The sequence below is a fragment of the Elgaria multicarinata genome, chromosome 19, assembly GCF_023053635.1.
Source record: "Elgaria multicarinata webbii isolate HBS135686 ecotype San Diego chromosome 19, rElgMul1.1.pri, whole genome shotgun sequence".
Classification (NCBI taxonomy): Eukaryota; Metazoa; Chordata; class Lepidosauria; order Squamata; family Anguidae; genus Elgaria; species Elgaria multicarinata.
Window position 1 is genome coordinate 1,456,058 of NC_086189.1, and position 23,683 is coordinate 1,479,740.

Consider the following 23,683-nt stretch of genomic DNA (forward strand, 5'->3'; position numbering starts at 1 on the left):
TGAAACAAAAGGAGGAAAACCGTGTGTGTGTGTCGAGGAGTGTCATTCTCCTGAGGACCCCAAAGCTGGCTGTGTTTGCTCCAGAAGGTGTCAAGATACCGGCCCTCAGACCAGAAAGGGACCACTTTCCTGGCCTCCCGCTTTAAGAGCCACTGACCTCCACGCCTAGGCTGGGTCCTGGGGCAGGAGCAACACTGCCACAGAGTGGCCAGCTTGGTACACGGCATGCTCACGTCTCCAATGCAAGCATGCTTCGGGGACTAGCAGAAGCATTGATCCGCTGAGAACTTCACACTGGTGCTTTCAAGACAAGCAGCAGCGTCCCTCCGTGGCTCCCGAGGGTGCAGGGAGGGCAAGGTGGTGGCAACACACAGCGACAGACGGAACCCACCTCTTTGAATTTGCCCTGGTGGTAGAGGTAGTCAACGTGGCCCAGCAGGTGGTGGTGCTCGGCAGCGTGGAGCTGATAGATGCTGATCAGCGGGCCCAGCAGGTTTGTGTGGCACCGAGCAAGTGTGGGAAAGATGCGGGCCTGGAGCCTTTTTAACTTCAAGCCAGACTGAGAAATGAGAGAGGGGGGGTCAGTCACGATTCTGTGCTTGATTCCGTCCACCTCAACACAAAGTGGGAAAGCACGGCCTGAGGACGGAGATGAAGCCACAGTCCTCCTGGAGCCGTTGCTTCTCCGCTATAGCTCTACTGACCCTCATCTTGTTCATACTTTGCTTGTCAACACAGCCTCCATCTCATCTCCCAACCTGATGCCTCGTCTAAGACAAAATTAATTTGGGGGGTTCAGTGTCAGCAGGCCTAGGGGCCGCCACTAGCTCTTAAAAGACTGGGCAAATCCCTGGTGATGTCTTATCAATGGCGAGTAGCTTCAACAACCAAGCAGCGCCTCCCCACTGAGAGGCAGTAGACCTCAGAGGACTCGCCGCTAGTGACCAGGGGGCATGGGTGTGACCTTACTGGAGCCACGTGGCTGGCCTGTGTTGGAAACAGGATGCTAGACTAGATGGGCGGGGATCCAGAATTACAATCGCCACAGGCGACCTTATCTTTTACTCTGGCGACCACCGGCACACCACAAAACAGGCAGGGGCTCTCTCTGACTTTGGGCTGGGCTGCGGAGCACTCAGACGAAGCGTGATCTCTCAGCTCAGCGCAACGTAAGAAATCAGCCCCTTCCACTCTTCTGAGTCCTTGAGGCATGCCAGGGACCTTAGGGAGGGGCCGGAGCACCTCCAGGGAAGGGCTGCCGGCCAAGGTCAGCTGAAATGGGGAGATGGGCCTTGGGCCTGAATCCACAGTCTGCTCCCTACGTTCTTCGCTGTCTTCACTGGCCAGCCGGCCGGCCTCCCTTCAAGAAGAGCCAGCTGGGAAGCCTTCTCAGCTCGGCAGCCCAGTCCAGAAGGGCGCTGGGGCTCCTCCGAGGCGCTCCCTGCCCTCTGCGGCTCATGCTCTGCTAAGCAGCTCTTGCACAAGCTGACGGCCGCCCTGCAGCTGCAGGCAACACTGGAAGCCGCCAGCAGCAGGTTGGACTCTCCGCCCTCCTGGCCCAGCCTGTCTGCTCTGGCTCTTCCCTGCTACCCAGGATCCTTTGCCCTGGAGCCGCTGCTGGAGACTGAACCCAGGGCTCTGTGGCCTTTCTCTGGGGCGGATGAGAGCCAATGCTGAAGATGCCGTGGCTGAGGACCCGTCCCGAGGTGCCATCCCATCCAGGGGCACACCCTCCAGCCTCACCGGCTGCTCCGCAGGGTACTTCTTGGTCCAGAGCTGCACTTCGTGGACCACATGGGATGCCAAGCTGTGGCCTTTCCCTCTCCCTTTCCCATCGCCGGGGGCCTCGAGCACGTCCAAGAGCCACGCCAGGGGGTCTTTGAGGGCCTCCACGCCCACTCGTGTCTCCTCCCGGAGCTGTGGAAACACAGGGGCACGGCGGTGGGCCATGCTTGATAGCCACGTCCAGTTCTGTGGGAGCGCTGGGTCTGCTTCCTGGGAATCCCCACTTAAAATAAAGAATTCCCGACCTGGGGCCCTCCAGGTGTGTTGGACTACAACTCCCATCAGCACTCACCACAGGTTCTGCTGGCCAGGGCTGATGTGAGCTGCAGTCCAAGAATATCGGGGGGGGGCATGCTCCCTTGCCCCACTTCCGAGGATGAAAATGCACTGAGGAGCAGCTGCTGGACTCTGTGAGGCAAAGGCAGTGCTGGCTGCGATGCTCAGCGCGCGGCTGAGTACCCCCCTGCCCCGCGCCCCCACAGCTAGCATAGGAAGACGAGGGGCCAGTCATAGTTTTTTTACTCTCTTTTTTTTTTACTGTTACTTTTTACTATTTTATTTCTTATGTTCACCACTCTGGAATCTATTGTAGACATGGAGAAGTATATAAATATTGTAAATAAAATGGTAACATAAATCCTGTGCATACTTAGAAAAAATTAGTCCTGCCAATCGCAGCATTTCCTAATCCTAGGCCAAATCTATATTAATGTTGCAAAGTAAGAGAAAGGAGGCAAACCTGCTACATTTGCACCATTAACGCAGGTTCAGAACTGACCTTTTCTTTGGCACAGTGTCTTCACGTTGTGAGCGAAAAGCACCCCCGGCACCTTCCTCTCTCGGCCCAGTGGATGGGTATTTATTTGTTCACCTGATTGCTCTTGTGCAAATGCAGAATTTGGTGTTGAACACAGCCTCTTAGACGTCATCCCCCTCACCCCACCCCACTTTATTTTAGAGCAAGTTCCTAGTCCTCACTGTGGCCGAACAAATAAGGCCACAAACTGTTTGGCATAGGGCAGTGGCAGCTCAAGGTTTTGGAGGGCTCCTGGTCAAGCCACACTCCGTGAGCCCCTCGCCCAGGGAGTTCCCCCTCCTCAGCTCCTCCTCCTCAAGGCCCCCACTTGCTTGCTGGGCAGGCAGAGGGAGCCAGGGGGCTACGGCATCTCCTGCCCCTCCTTGTCACCCCCCCATTGCCTGGACCAGAGCGAGAGGCAGCAGGCGAGTAAGCAGAGGACCACGAGGAAGAGGAGGAGCGGCACCAGGGGGGCCCTGGCCTGGGGGCTCCTGCTGACGGTTGGGCTCTCGGCATGTGCCCGACCAGGCTGACCCTGGAACAGGGCTTCAGTAGTCTGCAAAACCTCTTCCATGGACCAGAAAAAGAGGAGTAAGAAATAGAGGCAGGGGTGACCAAACGTTCCCTATCTGCATACTTTGCTCGGGTCAGGGGAATACAGGCATCCCTTTGCCTGCAGTCGTTGCCTCACCTTCTCCATGTCTTTCATTGCCCAGAAAGACTGAAGTTTTTGCAGCAACGGGTCTTGCTCTGGAAAGAAGAGAAAAAGCAGTGAGGAAGGGGGCAGAGTAATTGAAACGGAAATAAAAAGAAAGTAGATTTGTAACATCCGTTGAGGCTTCCTTGCCTTAAGCAGGCTGCTGTTTTCCCACCCACATGGCACGGAGGCGTCTGGTGTGTCGCCTCACATCAGGAAGGTGGAGGGCTGCTCAAGTGGACCCTCAGTTTGTGCACCCTGCTAAGCCAGGGAGGGTCAGAGGTCACTGGGCGTACCTAAAACCAGCAAGTGAATCCAATCATCTTTTATTTAAAATACCGATATTCCCATATGAAGATTAAAAAAGTACAATACAGCTCCTTCCTGAAGTAGCAGCAGCCAGTCCTCCAGGCTGCAGGAGACAGAGAAGGGGAGCTCTGCTGAGAAGACACCTGCTCAGCCATCCCTCCTGCTCCCTTCCAGCAACTGTCACCTGGCAGCAGCCATTCCACCAGGCTGCAGGAGACAGAGAGAAGGGGAGCTCTGCTGAGAAGACACCTGCTCAGCCATCCCTCCTGCTCCCTTCCAGCAACTGTCACCTGGCAGCAGCCATTCCACCAGGCTGCAGGAGACAGAGAGAAGGGGAGTGCCACGACGCAGGCTCTGAACACCAGACCTCACGTCCGCCACCACTTATTATGGGGCGACACAGGCTCTGAACAACAGACCCGGCCGAGGCTACTCCCTGCTCAAGCCAAGCACCACCGCTTGATACGCCTGAGGCAAGGGATAAAAACCCACCTTCCTCCAAACTATGTGGAGAAAGGGGTTTAAAATGGAGAAGGATTTTAATATATATATATATATAATGCGCTGTGAGTTATATCTGCTTAGGTGAATGATTGTCAGAGTGGGTGTTATATGTGTAAACTTAAGATGATAAATGCCAAACAGACACGTGGGATTTTTGTGGTAGTTTTAAAAACAAAACAATTAAAATTTATTTTTAAGAGTTCATAAGCTTTGTTTCAAATAACAACATTTAAAAACCTTTTTTGAAACCTTTATTATTATTATTATTATTATTATTATTTATTTATTTATTTATTTATATAGCACCATCAATGTACATACAATCCTGTCACTCTCACATTCATGCTTTCCTTTTTCTCACACAATCACTCTTGAACTTTCTTTATTATCCATATTGATTAATATACTTCCACTACGTGCACACCACACTCTAAAGACACCACTCACTACACTGACTCTTAAATTTCTCAGAACTTAAGTACCCTAAACACAGAGAGCACTACAGACTCTTAGAGTACCTAACAAGTCTCCCTGAAAAGCTTTCCTGAAAAGAACAAGAACAAGAACTCTCCATCCCCTCCATCCTTCCCTTATATATCACTCCTCCCCCCTCCCAAGACACTCTAACTCCGCCCACTCAGGCCAACATTCTACAAACTACAGACTTACAAACTGCAGACATACATTTGGAATTGACTTGTGTAGTGTAACGCCACAGGGAGCTCTGCTGAGAAGACACCTGCTTAGCCACACCTCCTGCTGCCTTCCAGCAAAGGTCACCTGGCAGCAGCCATTCCATCAGGCTGCAGGAGACAGAGAGAGGGGAGCTCTGCTGAGAAGACACCTGCTCAGCCACTCCTCCTGCTGCCTTCCAGCAAAGGTCACCTGGCAGCAGCCATTCCATCAGGCTGCAGGAGACAGAGAGAGGGGAGCTCTGCTGAGAAGACACCTGCTCAGCCACTCCTCCTGCTGCCTTCCAGCAAAGGTCACCTGGCAGCATCCATTCCATTCCCCCCCCCAGTCAAATTGAGCTAATTAACTGTTAATTTCCCCTGTTAATGGTGTATTGTTGTTAATTTGCTATTGTGAAGTTATTGTAGATGTATAATGTATAATGGAAAGGAGGCGACTATTCAAGTTGTGCAGGGCAGAGGGAGATATGGTGATGGCAGGGCAAAGTGCCATTACAGGGGAAGGAGACATAGATATTTAACACCCATCTTTCCTTCCGGTCGCCCTGCCACCCTGGGGAACTTGGAGAATGAACCAAGCCAACCACGGACCCTCTCCTTGCTCCTTTGCAATGCCAGGTTGGTTAAAAACAAAACAAATACAATTTATGGTCTCCTCACAGATGAGGAGGCCGACCTGGCATGTTTCACAGAGACCTGGCTGGGAGATGACAGTGGCCCAACATGGGCCCAGGCCCTCCCAGCTGGGTACTGTGTTATCAAGCAGGTGAGGAAAAGTGGGCGGGGTGGGTGGGGGCAGAGTAGCTGTGGTCTATAAGGATAATCTCAACCTGACCAGACTTCCTGTCCAGGAATTGAATCACATCGAGTGTGTGTACCTGAGTCTAAAGACCAGGGATAGACTGGGGATTCTGTTAGTGTACCGGCCACCCCGCTGCCTATCAGACTCCCTGGCCGAGCTCACGGAACTGGTGTCGGAGTTGGTGTTGGAGTCGCCCAGGCTTTTGGTCCTGGGCGACTTCAACATCCCTGTCAGGAATGGTTTGTCAGGTGCAGCTCGGGAGTTCATGGCATCCATGACAAACATGGGCCTATCCCAATTGGTCTCTGGACCCACACATTCAGCAGGTCGCACCCTCGATGCTGTTTTCAGTTCTGAACAGACAGATCTGTGGGCAGAGGTGATAAATACCTCTGTGTTGTCATGGACAGACCATTTTCTGGTCAGGGTTAATATCATGGCTACCATCCGCCCCTGCAGGGGTGGCGGACCTATTAAGATGGTCCGCCCTCGAAGGCTGATGGATCCTCAAGGATTCCAGAAAGCCTTAGAGGGTGCTATGGCTGGTATTGTCGACGATCCTATTGAAGCCCTGGTCAATAGATGGAATCAAGACTTAACTAGGACTATCAGCACAATCGCCCCCAAACGTCCTCTCCGACCTGCTTCCAATCGGGCACCTTGGTACACAGAAGATCTCAGGAAGTGGAAGCGGGGAAGTCGACGACTGAAGTGCCGATGGAGGAAAACTCGTCTCATATCCGACAAGGCACGTCATAGAGAACATCTTCGTTCCTATAGGGTGGGAATACGTGCAGCGAAGAAGGCTTTCTTCTCTGACTGCATTGCGTCTGCGAATTCACGTCCAGCAGAACTGTTCAGGGTGGTGAGGGGTCTAATTCAGGCACCTCCTCCCCTGAACTCAGTTTTAAAACCTTCAGTAGTTCGCTGTGATGCATTTAATGATCATTTCACAGATAAAATCTTTCAGATAAGAGCCAATTTAGATGCCATTGTTATAACAGAAGCTGAAGCTGAAGTGTCCAGCAACTCTGTGAGTAGGATTACACTTGATCAGTTTCAGTTGGTGAGTACTGATGATGTGGACAAGCTGCTTGGACGAGTAAGGAAGACAACTTGTCCTCTTGCTCCCTGTCCTTCTTGGCTGGTCGCCCAGGGAGGAGATGCAGTTAGACTACAACTACAACATATTGTTAATGCATCTCTCAAGGAGGGGAGTTTTCCACCATGTTTAAAAGAAGCAGTGGTACGGCCACTTCTCAAAAAGCCCTCCCTGGACCCCCTGGACCTTAATAATTACAGACCAGTATCAAATCTTCCATTTTTGGGCAAAGTTATTGAGAGGGCAGTTGCCTTCCAACTCCAAGCAATCTTGGATGATACAGATTTTCTAGACCCATTTCAAACTGGCTTTAGGGCAGGATATGGAGTTGAGACAGCTATGGTCGCCTTACTGGACGATTTCTGCATGAGTATTGACAGGGGGAGTGTGTCCCTGCTGGTACTTTTGGACCTTTCAGCGGCTTTCGATACCATCGACCATGGTATCCTTCTGGAATGCCTGAGGGGTTTGGGAATCGGGGTCACTGTGCTCCGGTGGTTCCGGTCCTACCTCTCAGGTAGATTCCAGATGGTGATGCTTGGGGATAGTCGCTCCTCAAAAAAGGAGCTGTTGTATGGCGTACCACAAGGTGCCATCCTATCCCCAATGCTGTTTAACATCTACATGAAACCGCTGGGAGAGATCATCCGGAGGCATAGGGCAGGGTGCTATCAGTATGCTGATGACACCCAAATATATTTCTCTATGCCTTCAATAACAGCATCAGCTAAGGATAGTATGTCTCCTCTGAATGAATACTTGGAGGCGGTAATGGGCTGAATGAGGGAAAACAAACTGAAGCTGAATCCAGACAAAACAGAGGTGCTTGCTGTCAAGGGCTCTGAGATGTGTCAACCAGGTCTGGATGGGGCTACACTCCCCCTGAAAGACTGTGTTCGCAGTTTGGGGGTGCTCCTGGATCCGTCGTTCCAAATGACAGCCCAGATAGATGCGACGGCCAAGAGTGCCTACTATCAGCTTCGGCTGATACGCCAGTTGCGCCCCTTCTTAGAGTCGGAAGACCTAAAGACAGTAGTGCACGCGCTGGTAACCTCAAGGCTTGACTTCTGCAATGCGCTCTACACAGGGCTACCATTGTACCTAGTTCGGAAACTTCAACTAGTTCAAAATATGGCAGCCAGGTTGGTCACCGGTACTCCTAGGGGTGACCACATTACACCAACATTAAAATCACTCCACTGGCTGCCAATTAGTTTCCGGGAAAAGTACAAAGTGTTGGTCATTACCTTTAAAGCCCTAAATGGTTTGGGTCATAGAATCATAGAATCATAGAATAGCAGAGTTGGAAGGGGCCTACAAGGCCATCGACTCCAACCCCCTGCTCAATGCAGGAATCCACCCTAAAGCATCCCCGACAGATGCTTGTCCAGCTGCCTCTTGAAGGCCTCTAGTGTGGGCCTCTAGCCCACAACCTCCCTAGGTAACTGATTCCATTGTCGCACTGCTCTAACAGTTTTTCCTGATGTCCAGCTGGAATCTGGCTTCCTTTAACTTGAGTCCATTATTCCGTGTCCTGCACTTTGGGAGGATCGAGAAGAGATCCTGGCCCTCCTCTGTGTAACAACCTTTTAAGTATTTGAAGAGGGCTATCATGTCTCCCCTCAATCTTCTCTTCTCCAGGCTAAACATGCCCAGTTCTTTCAGTCTCTCTTCATAGGGCTTTGTTTCCAGACCCCTGATCATCCTGGTTGCCCTCCTCTGAACACGCTCCAGCTTGTCTGCGTCATTCTTGAATTGTGTAGCCCAGAACTGGACACAATACTCTAGATGAGGCCTAACCAGGGCCGAATAGAGAGGAACCAGTTCCTCACGTGATTTGGAAGCTATACTTCTATTAATGCAGCCCAAAATAGCATTGGCCTTTCTTGCAGCCATATCGCACTGTTGGCTCATATTCAGCTTGCAATCTACAACAATTCCAAGATCCTTCTCATTTGTAGTATTGCTGAGCCAAGTATTCCCCATCTTGTAACTGTGCCTTTGGTTTCTATTCCCTAAATGTAGAACTTGGCATTTATCCCTATTAAATTTCATCCTGTTGTTTTCAGCACAGCACTCCAGCCTATCAAGATCACTTTGAAGTTTGTTTCTGTCTTCCAGGGTATTAGCTATCCCACCCAATTTGGTGTCATCTGCAAATTTGATCAGCGTTCCCTGCACCTCCTCATCCAAATCATTAATAAAAATGTTGAAGAGCACTGGGCCCAGGACTGAGCCCTGCGGCACCCCACTCGTTGCCTCTCCCCAGTTTGAGAAGGTTCCATTGATAAGTACTCTTTGAGTCCGATTCAGTCACATCTCTAATCTGTGCTCCAGGGAGACAGCACACCTGGCGAGTCCATGGGTCTTCACAGCATACTTGGGTTTCAATCCCACGCAGCAGGGAGTCTCCCACAACGACTACTCTTCTCTTCTTCTTGGTTGACCTACCTTCTGCCTCTTGGTCACTGTTGCATGGTGTCTCCTGTACTTCTTCCTCTGCAAACTGTCCTTCAGTCTCATTCTCCAGAAGCTGAAAGCGGTTGCTTAACTCTAATGGTTCCACCGGTGCAGAATGCCTTCTTCTGCTCCTAACTGTCACTCTTTTCCAGGGAGTTTCCTCTTCATTGGCTTTCCTCCCCTCAGCATACTCCACTTCTGCTTCAGCTGGCTGTTGTTCTTCAATCTCATGTGCTTCTTGTTGCTGTTGCAGTTCCACCATTCAGTCTAAGAGCTCCTCGACTTCTCTTATTCCTTGGAGGGTGGACACTCGCTGCTCAAGTCCTCTCACTTTTTCTTCCAAAAGTGCCACCAGCTTGCACTTGTTGCAGGTATACGCCATGTTGAGCTCAGGCAGAAACACGAACATTGCACACCCTTTGCAGGTCACCACCTCTAGGGACTCCTTTCCATCCATATTGTCGATTTCTGCTTTGGTTTTTTCCTTTTTGATTATAGTGGAATTGCCTTTGCTTTGTCCTGTCCCCTCTCTTCTTTTTTTTTCTTAGAGGCCTCCCCCTTGGCCTCCCCTGCCAACTCCCCCTGTCAAACTCCTGTTTGCTCTTTCTGTTCGCTCGCTCTCTGGGAACCGGCTAACTTTTCTAGCTTCTACTTGAGCTGGGCCAGCTGTTCTTCCCTGCTTCTGCTCAGCTCCAAGTCAGGAAACAGAATGTCCAGGTTACCTGCGGGATCGCCTTCTCCCATACAGTCCGCCCCGCACACTCAGGTCCTCTGGGTGAACTTACTTCAGTCAGCTAAAACTAGGCTGACATCAGTTTCCCAGAGGACCTTTTCTTCTGTTGCCCCTGGATTGTGGAACGGCCTGTCGGAGGAGATTCATAATATTAACTCTCTGTGTGATTTTAAGGCAGCTTTAAAGACTAGCCTTTTCCCGCAGGCCTATCCAGATCAATGTAAAATCATGAATTTTTAAGATGTATTGATTCCTGTTCTAATGTTGTTCCCCGCCTCGATCCAAAGGGAGAGGCGGGTAAGAAATAAATATTATTATTATTATTATTGAATCATAGAATAGTAGAGATGGAACGGGCCTATAAGGCCATAGAGTCCAACCCCCAGCTTGTTAACTTAACAGTTTTCTGGATTTTAAGAAAGCTATAAAGACTGATCTCTTCCGGCAGGCCTACCCAGTTGAAAATTAAGATGCCTTTTAATAATGTGCAGCTTTTAATATTCATTTTAATATTCATTAAAGCTTTTATTCATTCTAAATGTTTTAATTATATGTATTTTATGGTATTTGCATTTGTGTTGTAACAAATTTATTATTATCATCATCATCATCCACCTCAAAGCATCCAGCTGCCTCTTGAAGGCCTCCTGTGTGGGAGAGCCCACAATCTCCCTAGGCATTTCATTCCATTGTTGTGCTGCTCTAACAGTCAGGAAGTTTTTCCTGATGTCCAGCTGGAATCTGGCTTCCTGTAACTTGAGCCCGTTATTCCATGTCCTGCTCTCTGGGAGGATCGAGAAGAGATCCTGGCCCTCCTCTGTGTGACAACCTTTCAAGTATTTGAAGAGTGCTGTCATGTCTCCCCTCAATCTTCTCTTCTCCAGGCTAAACAGGCCCAGTTCTTTCAGTCTCTCTTCATAGGGCTTTCTTTCCAGACCCCTGATCATCCTGGTTGCCCTCCTCTGAACATGCTCCAGCTTGTCTGCATCCTTCTTGAATTGTGGAGCCCAGAACTGGACACAATACTCTAGATGAGGCCTAACCAGGGCCGAATAGAGAGGAACCAGTTCCTCACGTGATTTGGAAGCTATACTTCTATTAATGCAGCCCAAAATAGCATTTGCCTTTCTTGCAGCCGTATCGCACTGTTGGTCATATTCAGCTTGCAGTCTACAACAATTCCAAGATCCTTCTCGTTTGTAGTATTGCTGAGCCAAGTATCCCCATCTTGTAACTGTGCCTTTGGTTTCTATTCCCTAAATGTAGAACTTGGCATTTATCCCTATTAAATTTCATTCTGTTGTTTTCAGCCCAGCACTCCAGCCTATCAAGATCACTTTGAAGTTTGTTTCTGTCTTCCAGGGTATTAGCTATCCCACCCAATTTGGTGTCATCCGCAAATTTGATAAGCGTTCCATGCACCTCCTCGTCCAAATCATTAATACAAATGTTGAAGAGCACTGGGCCCAGGACTGAGCCCTGCGGTACCCCACTCGTTGCCTCTCCCCAGTTTGAGAAGGTTCCATTGATAAGTACTCTTTGAGTCCGATTCTGTAGCCAACTGTGAATCCACCTAATAGTTGTTCCATCTAGCCCACTTTTAGCTAGTTTGTTAATCAGAATATCATGGGGCACTTTGTCAAAAGCTTTACTGAAGACAAGATATATGACGTCCACAGCGTTCCCACGGTCCACAAGGGAGGTTACCTTATCAAAAAATGAAATCAAATTTGTCTGACAAGACTTGTTCTTGACAAATCCATGTGGGCTTCTAGTGATCACCGCATTGATTTCATGGTGTTTACAGATTGACTTCTTTATAATCTGTTCCAGAATTTTCCCAGGGATGGATGTCAGACTGACTGGTCTGTAGTTCCCAGGTTCCTCCTTTTTGCCCTTTTTGAAGATAGGGACAACATTAGCCCTCCTCCAGTCATCCGGTACCTCACCCGTCTTCCATAATTTTGCAAAGATAATAGACAAAGGTTCTGAGAGTTCTTCTGCTAGCTCCTTCATTACTCTAGGATGCAGTTCATCGGGCCCTGGAGTTCTTCAGTTTCCTTCCCAGAACTTCAAAGTCTGAAATGATTTCTTCGTAGCTCTGCTTGGCGACATCATTTGTTCCCACATGGATGAGAAGAAAGGGGTATGTGTCCGTGGACTTTATGAGCTTCAGTAACCCTTCAGTCACATCTCTAATCTGTGCTCCAGGGAGACAACACACCTGGCGAGTCCATGGGTCTTCACGACATACTTGGGTTTCAATCCCACGCAGCAGGGAGTCTCCCACAACGACTACTCTTCTCTTTTTCTTGGTTGACCTACCTTCTGCCTCTTGTTCATTGTTTCACAGTGTCTGCTGTACTTCTTCCTCTGCAAACTGTCCTTCAGACTCATCCTCCAGTAGCTGAAAGTGGTTGCTTAACTCTAATGGTTCCACCGGTGCAGAATGCCTTCTAGTTCTTCTGCTCCTAACTGTCACTCTTTTCCAGAGAGTTTCCTCTTCATTGGCTTTCCTCCCCTCAGCATACTCGGCCGTGGTTAGGCCTCATCTAGAGTATTGCGTCCAGTTCTGGGCACCACACTTCAAGAAGGATTTAGCCAAGCTGGAGTATGTTCAGAGGAGGGCAACCAGGATGATCAAGGGTCTGGAAACAAAGCCCTATGAAGAAAGACTGAAAGAACTGGGCATGTTTAGCCTGGAGAAGAGAAGATTGAGGGGAGACATGAGAGCACTCTTCAAATACTTAAAAGGTTGTCACACAGAGGAGGGCCAGGATCTCTTCTCGATCCTCCCAAAGTGCAGGACACGGAATAATGGACTCAAGTTAAAGGAAGCCAGATTCCAGCTGGACATCAGGAAAAACTTCCTGACTGTTAGAGCAGTGCGACAATGGAATCAGTTACCTAGGGAGGTTGTGGGCTAGAAGCCCACACTAGAGGCCTTCAAGAGGCAGCTGGACAAGCTGTTTTCAGCTTGAGAAAAGCCAGCAAGACGGCAGCCCCATGCCAGGATCTGCACTGCCGTTTTTGCGGCTCCCAGGGGCTCCTGCGTGAACAAAGAGAACGGATCTCTCTCAGACCTTGCAGACATGGCCCACGGAGAAAGTGCTCCACGCAAGCCAGCAGCTCCTTGCCTATTTGAACTCAGTGCCTGATTGCCCACTCGGGATGCAGATTTGAGTCGGTAATCAAAGGGAGAAAATGGAAGTGGAGACATTGCCTGCAGCTTGGCCGGCTCCCAGGCCTCTAACACGAGGGAGGAAGCAAGCAGCTACGGGGGTCCCATTCAGCCCCCCCAGCAAAGCTGCTGTTTGTCTTGGAAAGAGCCAGGACAGCACTGTTTGATGTGGGGGGGGGGGGAGGCCAGACAGAACAGCAAGAGGGGGACAAAAGTTCCGGTCGGTGAGACGGACAGATGGGGGGGGGGGGGGAGTTGGGAGGCAAAGGAGAGAATCTGAGAACACAGCCAAAATTTTCCGTGAGTGTTCACATCTGGTGGGAGGCCTGTCGGCTCTGTGGGCTGTACCGCAACAGTCTAAGACATTTCGGAAAACCTTGAGCCTCGTTCCTTCACCGGGCTTCCCAAATGCTAAAGATGGCTACCTGTTGGACTTTGAAGACTGAACCAGATGTCTTTGGCCCAGTATTCCGTCAATTAAAGGTAACCGGCCCCTGAACGTGGAGGCTCTGATTCAACCCTGGCCTCACAAAACCAAAAACAATAATGTCTGTTAAATCACTGACCCTTTGCCAGGGTTTAATGCCCCACCACCACCATCACCACCACCACCACCACCACCACCACCACCGCCATGCAGTCTGCCTTGGTGGAAGGCTAATCTTGCATAACCTCCAACGCCAACCCACACAAACCCTGGAATCTGCTTTTCCTGCTCTCCCTTTTTCAACAAAAAAGATTTGGGGCACGTATTTAACCCCAAACATTTTACATTTCGTTCCTCTCTGGCACGAAACCTTAAAAGATGAGCCCTGTCGGAGCCTCTCGTTGCATGCACTCAAGTGACCTCACGCAGGGAATCTCGCCTCATCTTTTCCCACAAGCCCGGGGTGAGAACATCACGAAAGCTGAACTTTAGCCTCTGCTGGGGGCCGGCAGCGCAAGGGAGGAGGGAGGGGAAGGGAGGGCGGCGGCGGCGGCGGCGGCAGCTCCCCGGAGGCTCCAGGGCTGAGGGATATCGCCCGGCTGCAGCGAAAAGGTCAGCGGCTTCTGAGCAGCTCCGGCCTCTTGCTTCCTTCAGTTTCCCTCCTCTGTCAAAGCCAAACACTGCTCAAGGCATTCTTTGCGTGCGCGCGCGCCCCCCTCCCCACTTCCCAGAGATGCAGGAAGGAAGGAATGGCTGGGCTGGGCTGGGCTGGGGCCGTTGCTGTTGTCTTTAAAGTCCAGGGACATACACAAACTCACATGGCACTTGTGTGTGCGCGTGCGCTGTGGCTGTCCGTAGGACATGTTTGAATTAGGGCTGCCGTTCAACTCCGAGTCAACTGACAGGGCAGCCGTCGAGGATGAAATGGGCAGGTGTGTCAGAGGGCGCATGTTGGGCTTGGAGCAGGCATCACCCCCGTGGGACGAAGGCGGTGGCCCTTGGCCGCCTGCGCTCTTGAGACATCCTTGGGCTAAAAATGGCATCACTTGGGAAAGCTGCTGCCGCCGCCACCTGATCCATTGGGGCACCTCTTGAAGTCGGTGCTGTGCACACAAGAGCACGCTGGTCCTTCGTATAAGGCAGCGGCCTCCCCTGGGCGAAGCCTCTAATCCGGGCAGTGCTGAGCTTTGCTGGGTGAGCAAGTTTTGCAGCGTCACCACATTTGGGGGTGGGGGAAGCAAACAGGCCTCAAAGAACAGAGAGACACAAGCAACAGGTTGAGAAGGCAGAAACCTCACCGTCAAAGCCGTGCCGCGGGGATCCGTCCGCCAGCATCCCTCCCTCCGTGGAGAACAGCAGAAGCACTGGCTTGGTTCTGGAAGGAGAGGAAAGGACATCACTGGCCGAGCGCACCTCACAGGGACATGAACCCAGCCCCAGCTGGCTCGGACCAAGCGTCTCCCTCCCGCTCAGCCTGCTAGCACCTGGGGTCCTCCCAGCAGTCAGGCCATGCCAAAGAAAGGACTTCTCCAACAAAGCAGGGCCCATTTGAGGGACTCACTGCCACAAGATGGGGCCCTGCCCACAGGCCGAGATGGCTTTAAAATGGGATGAGAGAAACGTATGGTGCCAGAGGAGAGGCCTCTGCATGGCTACTAGGCAGAATTCTGTGCATGTATAGACAAATGGGCATTTGGACCTGACTCAACAGGGCTTCTGCATCCTATGAGCCACGTGAGTGAGGAATGGAGCTTCCATAGACAGTCTCGTCCAGCACCTGGCTTCCCACTGCGGATGTCATGCCCCATAATACTCCGAGGAAGATTGCTCCTGACCACGGGGGGGTTCTGTTCCTCACTCACATAAGATGCAGAAGCCTTTAATGGTTGTGTTTTTCATGTCTTTGCTTTTAGGCCATGGTTTCATTATGATTTGGTTTGTCTGGAATGTGATGTTTGCAGCCTGGAGCACCATTTTACAGGTTGAAAGGAAATCTAGAACCCCAATCCATCAGTCATTCAATCGATGCCCTGAGGGCAAGATGGGAACAGGATGCAGCTGCTCAGCCCGTTCTCCGTGGCAGGACCGGCCGGGCCGCAGCGTAGCAACGCCCTGTGAGGGAAGACGTCCCCCCCTCTGGATGGCCTGCTGGGAGCAGGAGGCCGGCCTGGATGGACCTCTGGGCCACCCCAGCTCCTCTGCCCACTTGGGAAACGTGGGCCCTCCCCCTTCTCAAATCCAGTTTCCAGCATTTTCTGTACAAAGCAAGTTTCTCGCCCTCATTGCTGCAGATATAAGCTTGAGAGCCGGCACACTGTGGGTCACACTCTGGACAAGTAGTTTTTGTCACACACAGTGGGCACATCTGAGCCAAAGACCCACCAAAACAGACTGACCTCTGGAGCCAGCCATGACCAATCAGTGGACCCGATCCCCAAGGAAAGCGCCCCCTCCCCACCTTGGGGACATTTCCTTCATCACTTTTCTGGGGATGGGGGGGCAGAGGGGGGAGGCAGGGATCTCTCCAAATTCTGGATACCTGGTAATACATGCAGACTGTAAAGCTGGGGGGTGGGGGGCATGGGGGGGGAGAACTGGAGGGGCAGCTGGAGAGTTGTCGTTCTTCGCTTCCCAGACCCTCCCCCCTCCGAGGTCCACACTAACCCCACCCCATCCCACAATGTGTGCACTGTACCTCCCGATTCAAGCGTATTGCAATAAAGAGGGAGGAGGAGGAGTGGGGACGGGGGCAGACGTCCCAGCCCAATCTGCACTTCCATGGCGGGCAGCCCCAGAATACGGCAACACACTAGATTTCCTGAATGCCATGAGGGATCCAGCGTCCCCAGAGAGGCCAGATCCGTGCCTGGGATGAAACACCCACATGCTCAAGGCCCAAAGAGGCTGGTGACAATTTCAAAGGGATGTAGGCAGCGTGGCAAACTGCTTAGGGCAGCCTTTCTGCAAGCTGGTGCCCTCCCAATGTGCTGGGCAATGACTCCCATTATCCCCAGCCGCCATGGCCAATGGAATTATGGGAGTTGTAGTCCAACACCTCCGGAGTGCACTGGCTTGGAGCAGCATGGCTCAAAGAGCATCACAAACCAGTGGCATTCTGCCAGCTGCTCCTCATCGGCGGAACCAACCTCACAGGGTTGTTGTGAGGATAACACTTACGTTACCCTAAGCAATTTGGCACACTTGTAGCAAACAAGCAGGGTCCCCCACCCGACCATTAGGCGGTACTGTCGAGACCAGAGTGATCCGGGGAGCTGGAGACGAGGGTTCAGCAAAGGCCGCGTTGCCTGGGACTCAGCCAAAGGAAACACAGGGGCTTCGCTTACACCAAGCGCTTGGCCTGCTAAAAGCTCCAGGACCGGCCAGGGGGCGCTGCGGCCCCCAGAATCCTGCTCCTGAGCCTGGCGCTAGCGCTGCTCCTCTCTCTTCAAGCCCTCCCTCAAAGCCCCCTTCTCCACAAAGGCCACGGCCCAGCATACAAATGCCATCAGGATGATACCTTTTTCTTCTGAAAAATGCTTATGCTGGGTGTCTCTGAGCATGTGAAGAGTGCTCGCATGCCTAAGAGCACTCAGCTGCATTTGTGAGCATTCTTCCTTCGCCCCATGTGCCTCTCTCCACACATGTGGAAAGAGAATAAAGTCCCATGGATGTTGCAGGTGCTGCAGGAAGAACAACAAGGAGGCCGGCTCAGTCCTTAGAGCCCATGTGGCAGAGGGACAACTAGCCACGTGGGCAAGTGCAGAATTGGCAAGGAAACACTTTGGGAGATTGGTCTCAACCGGACAGTCTGTTGAGTCCCCTTTGGTGGCATTCACATCTGCAGGGAGACACGTTTTCTTTCATGAAGGAAAAGGCACTCTGCACATACTCAGAGGTCATTCCCACACAAATGACTGCCCCTCCAACTGGACAGGTTTGGAGATTCCAGGGCTGGGAGATGGGGAAAGTGGCACCTGCTGAATTTCTGCCTGTTGCCTTCGTAACCTGCTTGTGAGCTTCCTGTCTGAAGTCTCTGCTTGGGGGAGGGGAAAACGGGGGTGTTCATCTTCATGAGCCTATTTTGGACAATGGATGTTCTGAAGGTAACTGGAAGCTGCCACGCAAGTGTCTGGGGCTTCAAGGCGCCCCTGAATTTGGAGAGGGAGAAACGAGCGCTCAGCAGTTGTTTCGTTTCGTTCTTTCTGCCGTGCCAGAGAATTGGCAGCTCTTTGTGTTGCACACTGGGATGGGGCGGGGGGGGGGGGCTTCTGAGTGTGAGAGAGAGTGTGTGTGTGTGTGTGTGTGTGTGTGTGTGTGTATGTGTAGGGGGAGGGACCCACCAGTCCATTTGAAATGTTTTGCATTTTTAAAGTCTGGCCTAATCAAGATTCCAGACTCCTCTCCCCAGAGTGCCCTGAGATGCCACGGAGGCCTTGTTACGAGCCGTCCCAGGAACTGCCCAAAAGCAACCCTTTTCCCCATCTGCATTGTTCAATGTTTGGCTGTGCACAATGGGGGGGGGGGGCGAGAAAGAGAGAGATGCGAGGAGGAGGGAACAAGGAGGATGGAAGCTGAAACATTGGGAAGGGGGAAAGACAGCAAAGTGTGTGTGTGTGTGTGTGTGTGTGTGTGTGTGTGTGTGTGCGCGCAGGGTGAATTTTGTGGTTAAGCCCATAAGCCTCTTTTGCTGCAAAGCTCCAGATGTTGTGTGTCTTGGGGCTGACGTTCCTTCGCTGACCGCCCGACCCCCACCCCCACCCCAATGTTTTCCACACACGCACAAGTGCAAACACACACGGAGCAAAATGGGGGCACTTTCAGCAACCCTGCAATTGCTCTCGTGGGCGGAGGGGAGACCCCACCCCCACCCCCACCCCCGCCTTGCAAGCCTTCAGTTGTATTCTATATCTGTATCTGTATCTATACCTTCACGTCTGGATTTTCTGCTTGAGGCCCCAAAGCCTCATGGGCCGCCTCAGGGGCTGGGAAAGGAAAACACGGGCACTGGCGAACACCCAGGCACACAGCCTGCTGTGCCTCATCTAGGGCCACATGTGCCACATGATCCCATGGGGGTACCAAAAGAACAACCCAAGAAGGCACCACCAAATATGGTCCAGGCTGTCGAATTCAGCTTCATGAGAATTTCAGCTTTCACTTAAAACACACACACAAAACCAAGTTTCTAGTCCTCCACAATGCAAAGAAGCACTGCTGATTTCTCAGGAGCCAGGAGGGGGAGGCTGAGCAAGACGTCTCAGGGATGGCGTGCCCTCCTCAACCCTCCCCTGGCCAGGACAAAACACAAGGAGTCATGCCAGTTGGCTCCGTTTGCATCATTTGCACAGGCTGCGGGATTTAGCACTTCTTAAACCTCTTAAATGCAGAGGCTGAAGCGCCTCCCTCCAGGCTCCACCTTTCCCAAGTCCAAAGCAGGCAGCCTGATGCCCAAAGGGGGCCCAGAAGGACCAGCAAGCAGCCAGGGGCCTCCGCAAAATCGCCGCGGACGAACAGGCCAAGGATTTCTCCAGCTCAGCAGCCTCGTTACAAGTATTTTGACACCCGCGCTACAGCTCTCACAGAGACACCCAACCATGTCCCTGCTGTGCCCCCTGCAAAATGTTTTTACAGGGTCCGAGCATGCACAAACCAGATGCATCTGAAACAGACCAGCCTCAAGGAATGTGTGCAAGTGCGTGTGTGCATACACATGTGTATGCACATACACTGCTCTATGTATACATGCATGCTCCCAGACACACACACAGAGCGTGGAAGCCAGCCTCAATTGTGAATTTGGGACTTTGGGGTTACGAGAGCACAGAAGTCTATAAGGAAGCCTGGTCTTCCTTGATGGGACCCTGGGATGTGCTCGGCTCTCAACAGGACCAACTCCTGAAGCAGCTTCCGGTCCGGTCCTCATGTCGAATTCTGGGTGGGCTAGAAGCAGCCACACACACTTGCACCCCCCACGCCACCCATCGGTTCACAATCCGCTCTTGCAACAGTCAGGTCTGTGCCACCCATAGCATGATGGCGAATTCCGGCTGACCCTGCAACGAACTCGGTCGTCTTTTCGACCGACTCCATATACGAAGCCCCTGGTGGATTGGCCCGGCCCCTCTGGCTGGCGGCTAATTGAGAAAAAAGCCCAGCCTCTTGCGCTCCGAGATTCAGCTGGTCATAGAATCATAGAATAGCAGAGTTGGAAGGGGCCTACAAGGCCATCGAGTCCAACCCCCTGCTCAATGCAGGAATCCACCCTAAAGCATCCCTGACAGATGATGGTCCAGCTGCCTCTTGAATGCCTCTAGTGTGGGAGAGCCCACAACCTCCCTAGGTAACTGGTTCCATTGTCGTACTTCTCTAACAGTCAGGAAGTTTTTCCTGCTGTCCAGCTGGAATCTGGCTTCCTTTAACTTGAGCCCGTTATTCCGTGTCCTGCACTCTGGGAGGATCGAGAAGAGATCCTGGCCCTCCTCTGTGTGACAACCTTTTAAGGATTTGAAGAGTCCTTTCATGTCTCCCGTATGAACGCCTTGCAAAAAGGGTGGGATCTAAAAATGCAACTCAATAAATATTGTTCAGCAGGGTGTAAGAAGGGCTGCGTGTCACACTAGGCAGGAGGGGAAGCCAAAAGAACAGCACCCTGGACAGAGAGCCTAGCCTTGCTCAATAATCTCTCCTTTCCTTTCCTTTCCTTTCTTTTTTAAAAAACAACAACCAAAAAACAAGTTTTTAACCATTTGGGGCTGAAAGGAGACATTTAAATATATGTGAGGGTCACCCTACCCAATTCTGAGACCAGAGTGAATGAAGTAAGGCATCCACTGCTTTGGGGAGGGGTCCAGCTTTTGTGGCCTTCTCGGGCTCCCTCCCCACAGCTAGCAAAGGAAAAGTAAATTGTATTTCTATCCCATCTTCCTTCACAGGGATCCCAGGGCAGCTAACAAGCCATGTAAAGCAGTACAATGTTTAAACAGTATCTCTCAGATTAGAAACATCATAAAATAAAACAAAACCATCTCTAAAACAGATAAAACACTAGCCTACACCCTCAAATACTGTACAAATACGTAAGTCTATGGGACAGAGAAATCTCTACATGGAGTTCTGCAGTGGAAGTGCCATCACCCAGAAGGCTCTGCCACATGTAACCTCAAGGGCACCACAAGCAGAGCCTCTCCCGGGTTAAGTGGGGCTGGTCAAGGCAGCTTTGGTCATAATCCAAAACATCTGTAAGGTGACCAAGTTGGAACATTATGCAACCCTGCTAAAGGTCCCACAATTTATAGAGAAATAGTAGTAATTTTTATTATTATTATTATTATTATTATTATTATTATTATTATTCAGAAAGCACCACTGGGCACAGAGGAAAGGGCTTTTAAAGACACCCACACACACACACCGTCGGCCCTCAGATACAGCTTTCATCAGGGGCTGCTGGCCAGGGTGTATAGGATGCTCCTGCAACCCATAAGCTACAAACTGAAGAAACGCACCAGGAGCTGGAATGACTTTTCAAGGATAAAAACAGCTGCAAAAGTAAAGGGAGCCAAACATTTTCCTGGCAGATAGCTGAGGCGGCTGCTTCCCTCCACCCCCACCCCACTTTCCTTTTTCTTAAAGAGCTTAACTTAAAACAAAATGAAAAAAACCTGTTTGGAAGGCAAAAGGCCCCTAGCAGAAAAAATAAAAATGTGATGTCTAGCTTGAAAAACCAGAGGCTGCTGGATTCCCATGGACACGGGATTTTTACCCCAGGACCTCCAAACATTGCAAGGAAGACAGGGCAGTTTTTCAGATTGCCAGCCGGCACTCGGCAACCCACATCTGTGATCCATTTAACGGACTTCAGATATTGCCGAGTTCAAAACCAATACCACCATCACACAGGAATGACTCCAGCGAATGCCACACCGTGGTCTAAGCCCTTTATAACCCAGGCTAACCGGTCCGCCCCACCCTGCATGGCACGCTCTTTGAGGGCCTGGCCAGGATGTTTCACATATGGAGCTCAAAGGGGGCAGCCCCACAGCACGGCTCACGTGCTGCCATCGCACCCCTGGGGTGTCTTGCCCAGCACGCAAGTGGCTCGAATAAGCAAGCCACATGCAACAGAAGAATTATCTGGTAGATACATCTATGTCACGTTACAATTTTATCCTGCCCTCCCACCAATAGACAACAATCCTGTGAGGTAGGCTAGGCTGCAAGAGGGTGACTGGCCCAATGGATATCTGTGACTAAGTGGAAACTGAACCCGTCCGATGTTCTAGCCACTAGGCCATATGATCTCTTTCTTTCCCACGCACACATGCAGAATTTTAGATGTACAAACCCTCAAATATTAATGCTGCAATCCTATGCACACTGCCATGGGAGTTAGCACCTTTGAACTGAAGAGGACCTGCTTCTGAGTAATCACGTACAGGATTGGGGCGACAACGATGGTGAGTTCTGTTTTTAACTTCTCGATGTAACCCGTCCAGCTTCCTCTTCCTCTTCAGGGTTCTATTGTTGTAATATGATTGTATTTTGCTTCATTTGGCTATTTCCCCCTTTAGAATTTTATACTGAAAGACAGGTTATAAATCCCCCACGCAAATAAACAAGCAAAATATGTTTTTCACAGTGTTTCCCTTAAAAGCCCAAAGTGCTGCACATACATCATTGCAGGATCTTCGCAATAGCCTTGTAAGGTAGGCCAATGTTATTCACCCAACGCTGCTTTTTGGGCTGGCCCCAAAGGTGCCCTTCCATGGGCATACAGTTTTGCCAGAAGGCTACTTTGAGGAGGGAAGCAGGGAAGGTGGGTGAAAGCCAGGCCCCCCACCCCAGGGATGGCTCTTTGCTCTGAGTGGGTCAATGGGGAGCCAGAAGAGTCCAGCAGTGAATCCGGGGGGGGGGGGGGGAGATTAAAAAGCCTGTTTTCTTTTAAACAGCTACAGCTGTTTTTCTACACACCGATGGTTCCCAAGGGGACCCTCCGGTCCCGGGCAAGCGTCCAGCAGCAAGCAGCTTCCGCTGTCGGCCCTACTGGGTCTCCCCACCACGCCTGGAAGCAGCTTGCGCAAATGTTCCATCATAAACGTTGAGCTCTGCATCGTTTTATGAGGCCCCATTAAACAGCCCAACTCCTACTTGGGATTGTTTTTTATGAGGTGAAAGCTTGCCTCGCGCGCTTAGGAACCCCGTTTCTTTCCCCCGCCCTGCAAAGCTTTCATCTGCTTGCCACCTCAGGATAGAACGACACACCAAACCAAAGCCTCAACAGGGGCATATGGGGCAGAGCAGCCCCTCCGGCCCTTTTAGCCGTGGGCTCCTTTAGCACCACCCTCTCCCATCTTTGCCCAGGACTGTTTCACGAAACTGATGCTACTAAAGCACCTCAGAGCATGTCAAGAGTGCCTTTCCCTCAACACGGAGCAAACTGCAACCTGGTCTGCAGGTGCTTAAAGCATGAAGGAGCCAGCTTCATTCCTGGGCAGACGGCAAGGCACCCACACAAGCCTCAAGCCGGGACCTCTCTTTCGAGAAAGGCACCACAATCCAGACGGCTCTGGCCGAGGCCCAGGATGCGCCCCTCTAGCCAGAGAGGCAGCAGGCAGCAGGTGCAGAAGCACCCACAGGGCCTTCTTCGATGGGACCTCAGCCGGGTTGCAGCTGAGGCAGCGGTGGCTTCCCACAACAGCAGCAGCAGCAGCAATGAGGGGGTGCATGTAGGGGGGCAGTGCCAGGATGAGCAGAGGCAGCGGAAGACTGCTTGGTACAGCTGAGGAAACGCTGGGGGACCCAGGCAGTGGGGGACCCTGGAGTATCGCCCCGGGATGCCATCCCTGCCTGGGCCCACTCATATCCACAGGGGCTTTGGGCCCTTTGCACTGACCCCCAACACCTTCTCAAAGTCCCTTTGGGATCCGGAGACTCAGCAGGAGGAGTCGACCCACAGCATCCGCTGAAGGTCAGGCCATTGGCTGCGTTCTGTTGCCCACGACCGCCAAGAAGAAGGCTGCTCTCTGGGCTCATCTGGCACCCCGGGGCCAAAAGAGGCCAAAGCCCCAGAGCGGCACAAGCACAAAGCAGCCACAGCTGCTGAGCTTCCCCAGCATGGCTTTCGGGCCCTGATCAATCACAAGGAGGCGTGACCTCAAAAGTGATTCCCCCGGGCTTTGGGGCAGGGCTTATGCTA

General features: G+C 51.5%; 1 protein-coding gene across 1 annotated transcript in view; it reads right to left on the reverse strand.

The window, feature by feature from the left end:
* EXD3 (exonuclease 3'-5' domain containing 3) overlaps nucleotides 1-23,683 on the reverse strand; it is a 168,187-nt gene that overhangs the window by 135,511 nt on the left and 8,993 nt on the right. The window contains exons 3-6 of the mRNA XM_063144822.1: nucleotides 14,787-14,863; nucleotides 3,273-3,331; nucleotides 1,744-1,917; nucleotides 392-559 (exon numbers count right to left, since the gene is read on the reverse strand). Coding sequence (XP_063000892.1) covers nucleotides 392-559; nucleotides 1,744-1,917; nucleotides 3,273-3,331; nucleotides 14,787-14,823 — 438 coding nt within the window. The 5' untranslated portion in view covers nucleotides 14,824-14,863. The remainder of the gene's footprint in view (nucleotides 1-391; nucleotides 560-1,743; nucleotides 1,918-3,272; nucleotides 3,332-14,786; nucleotides 14,864-23,683) is intronic.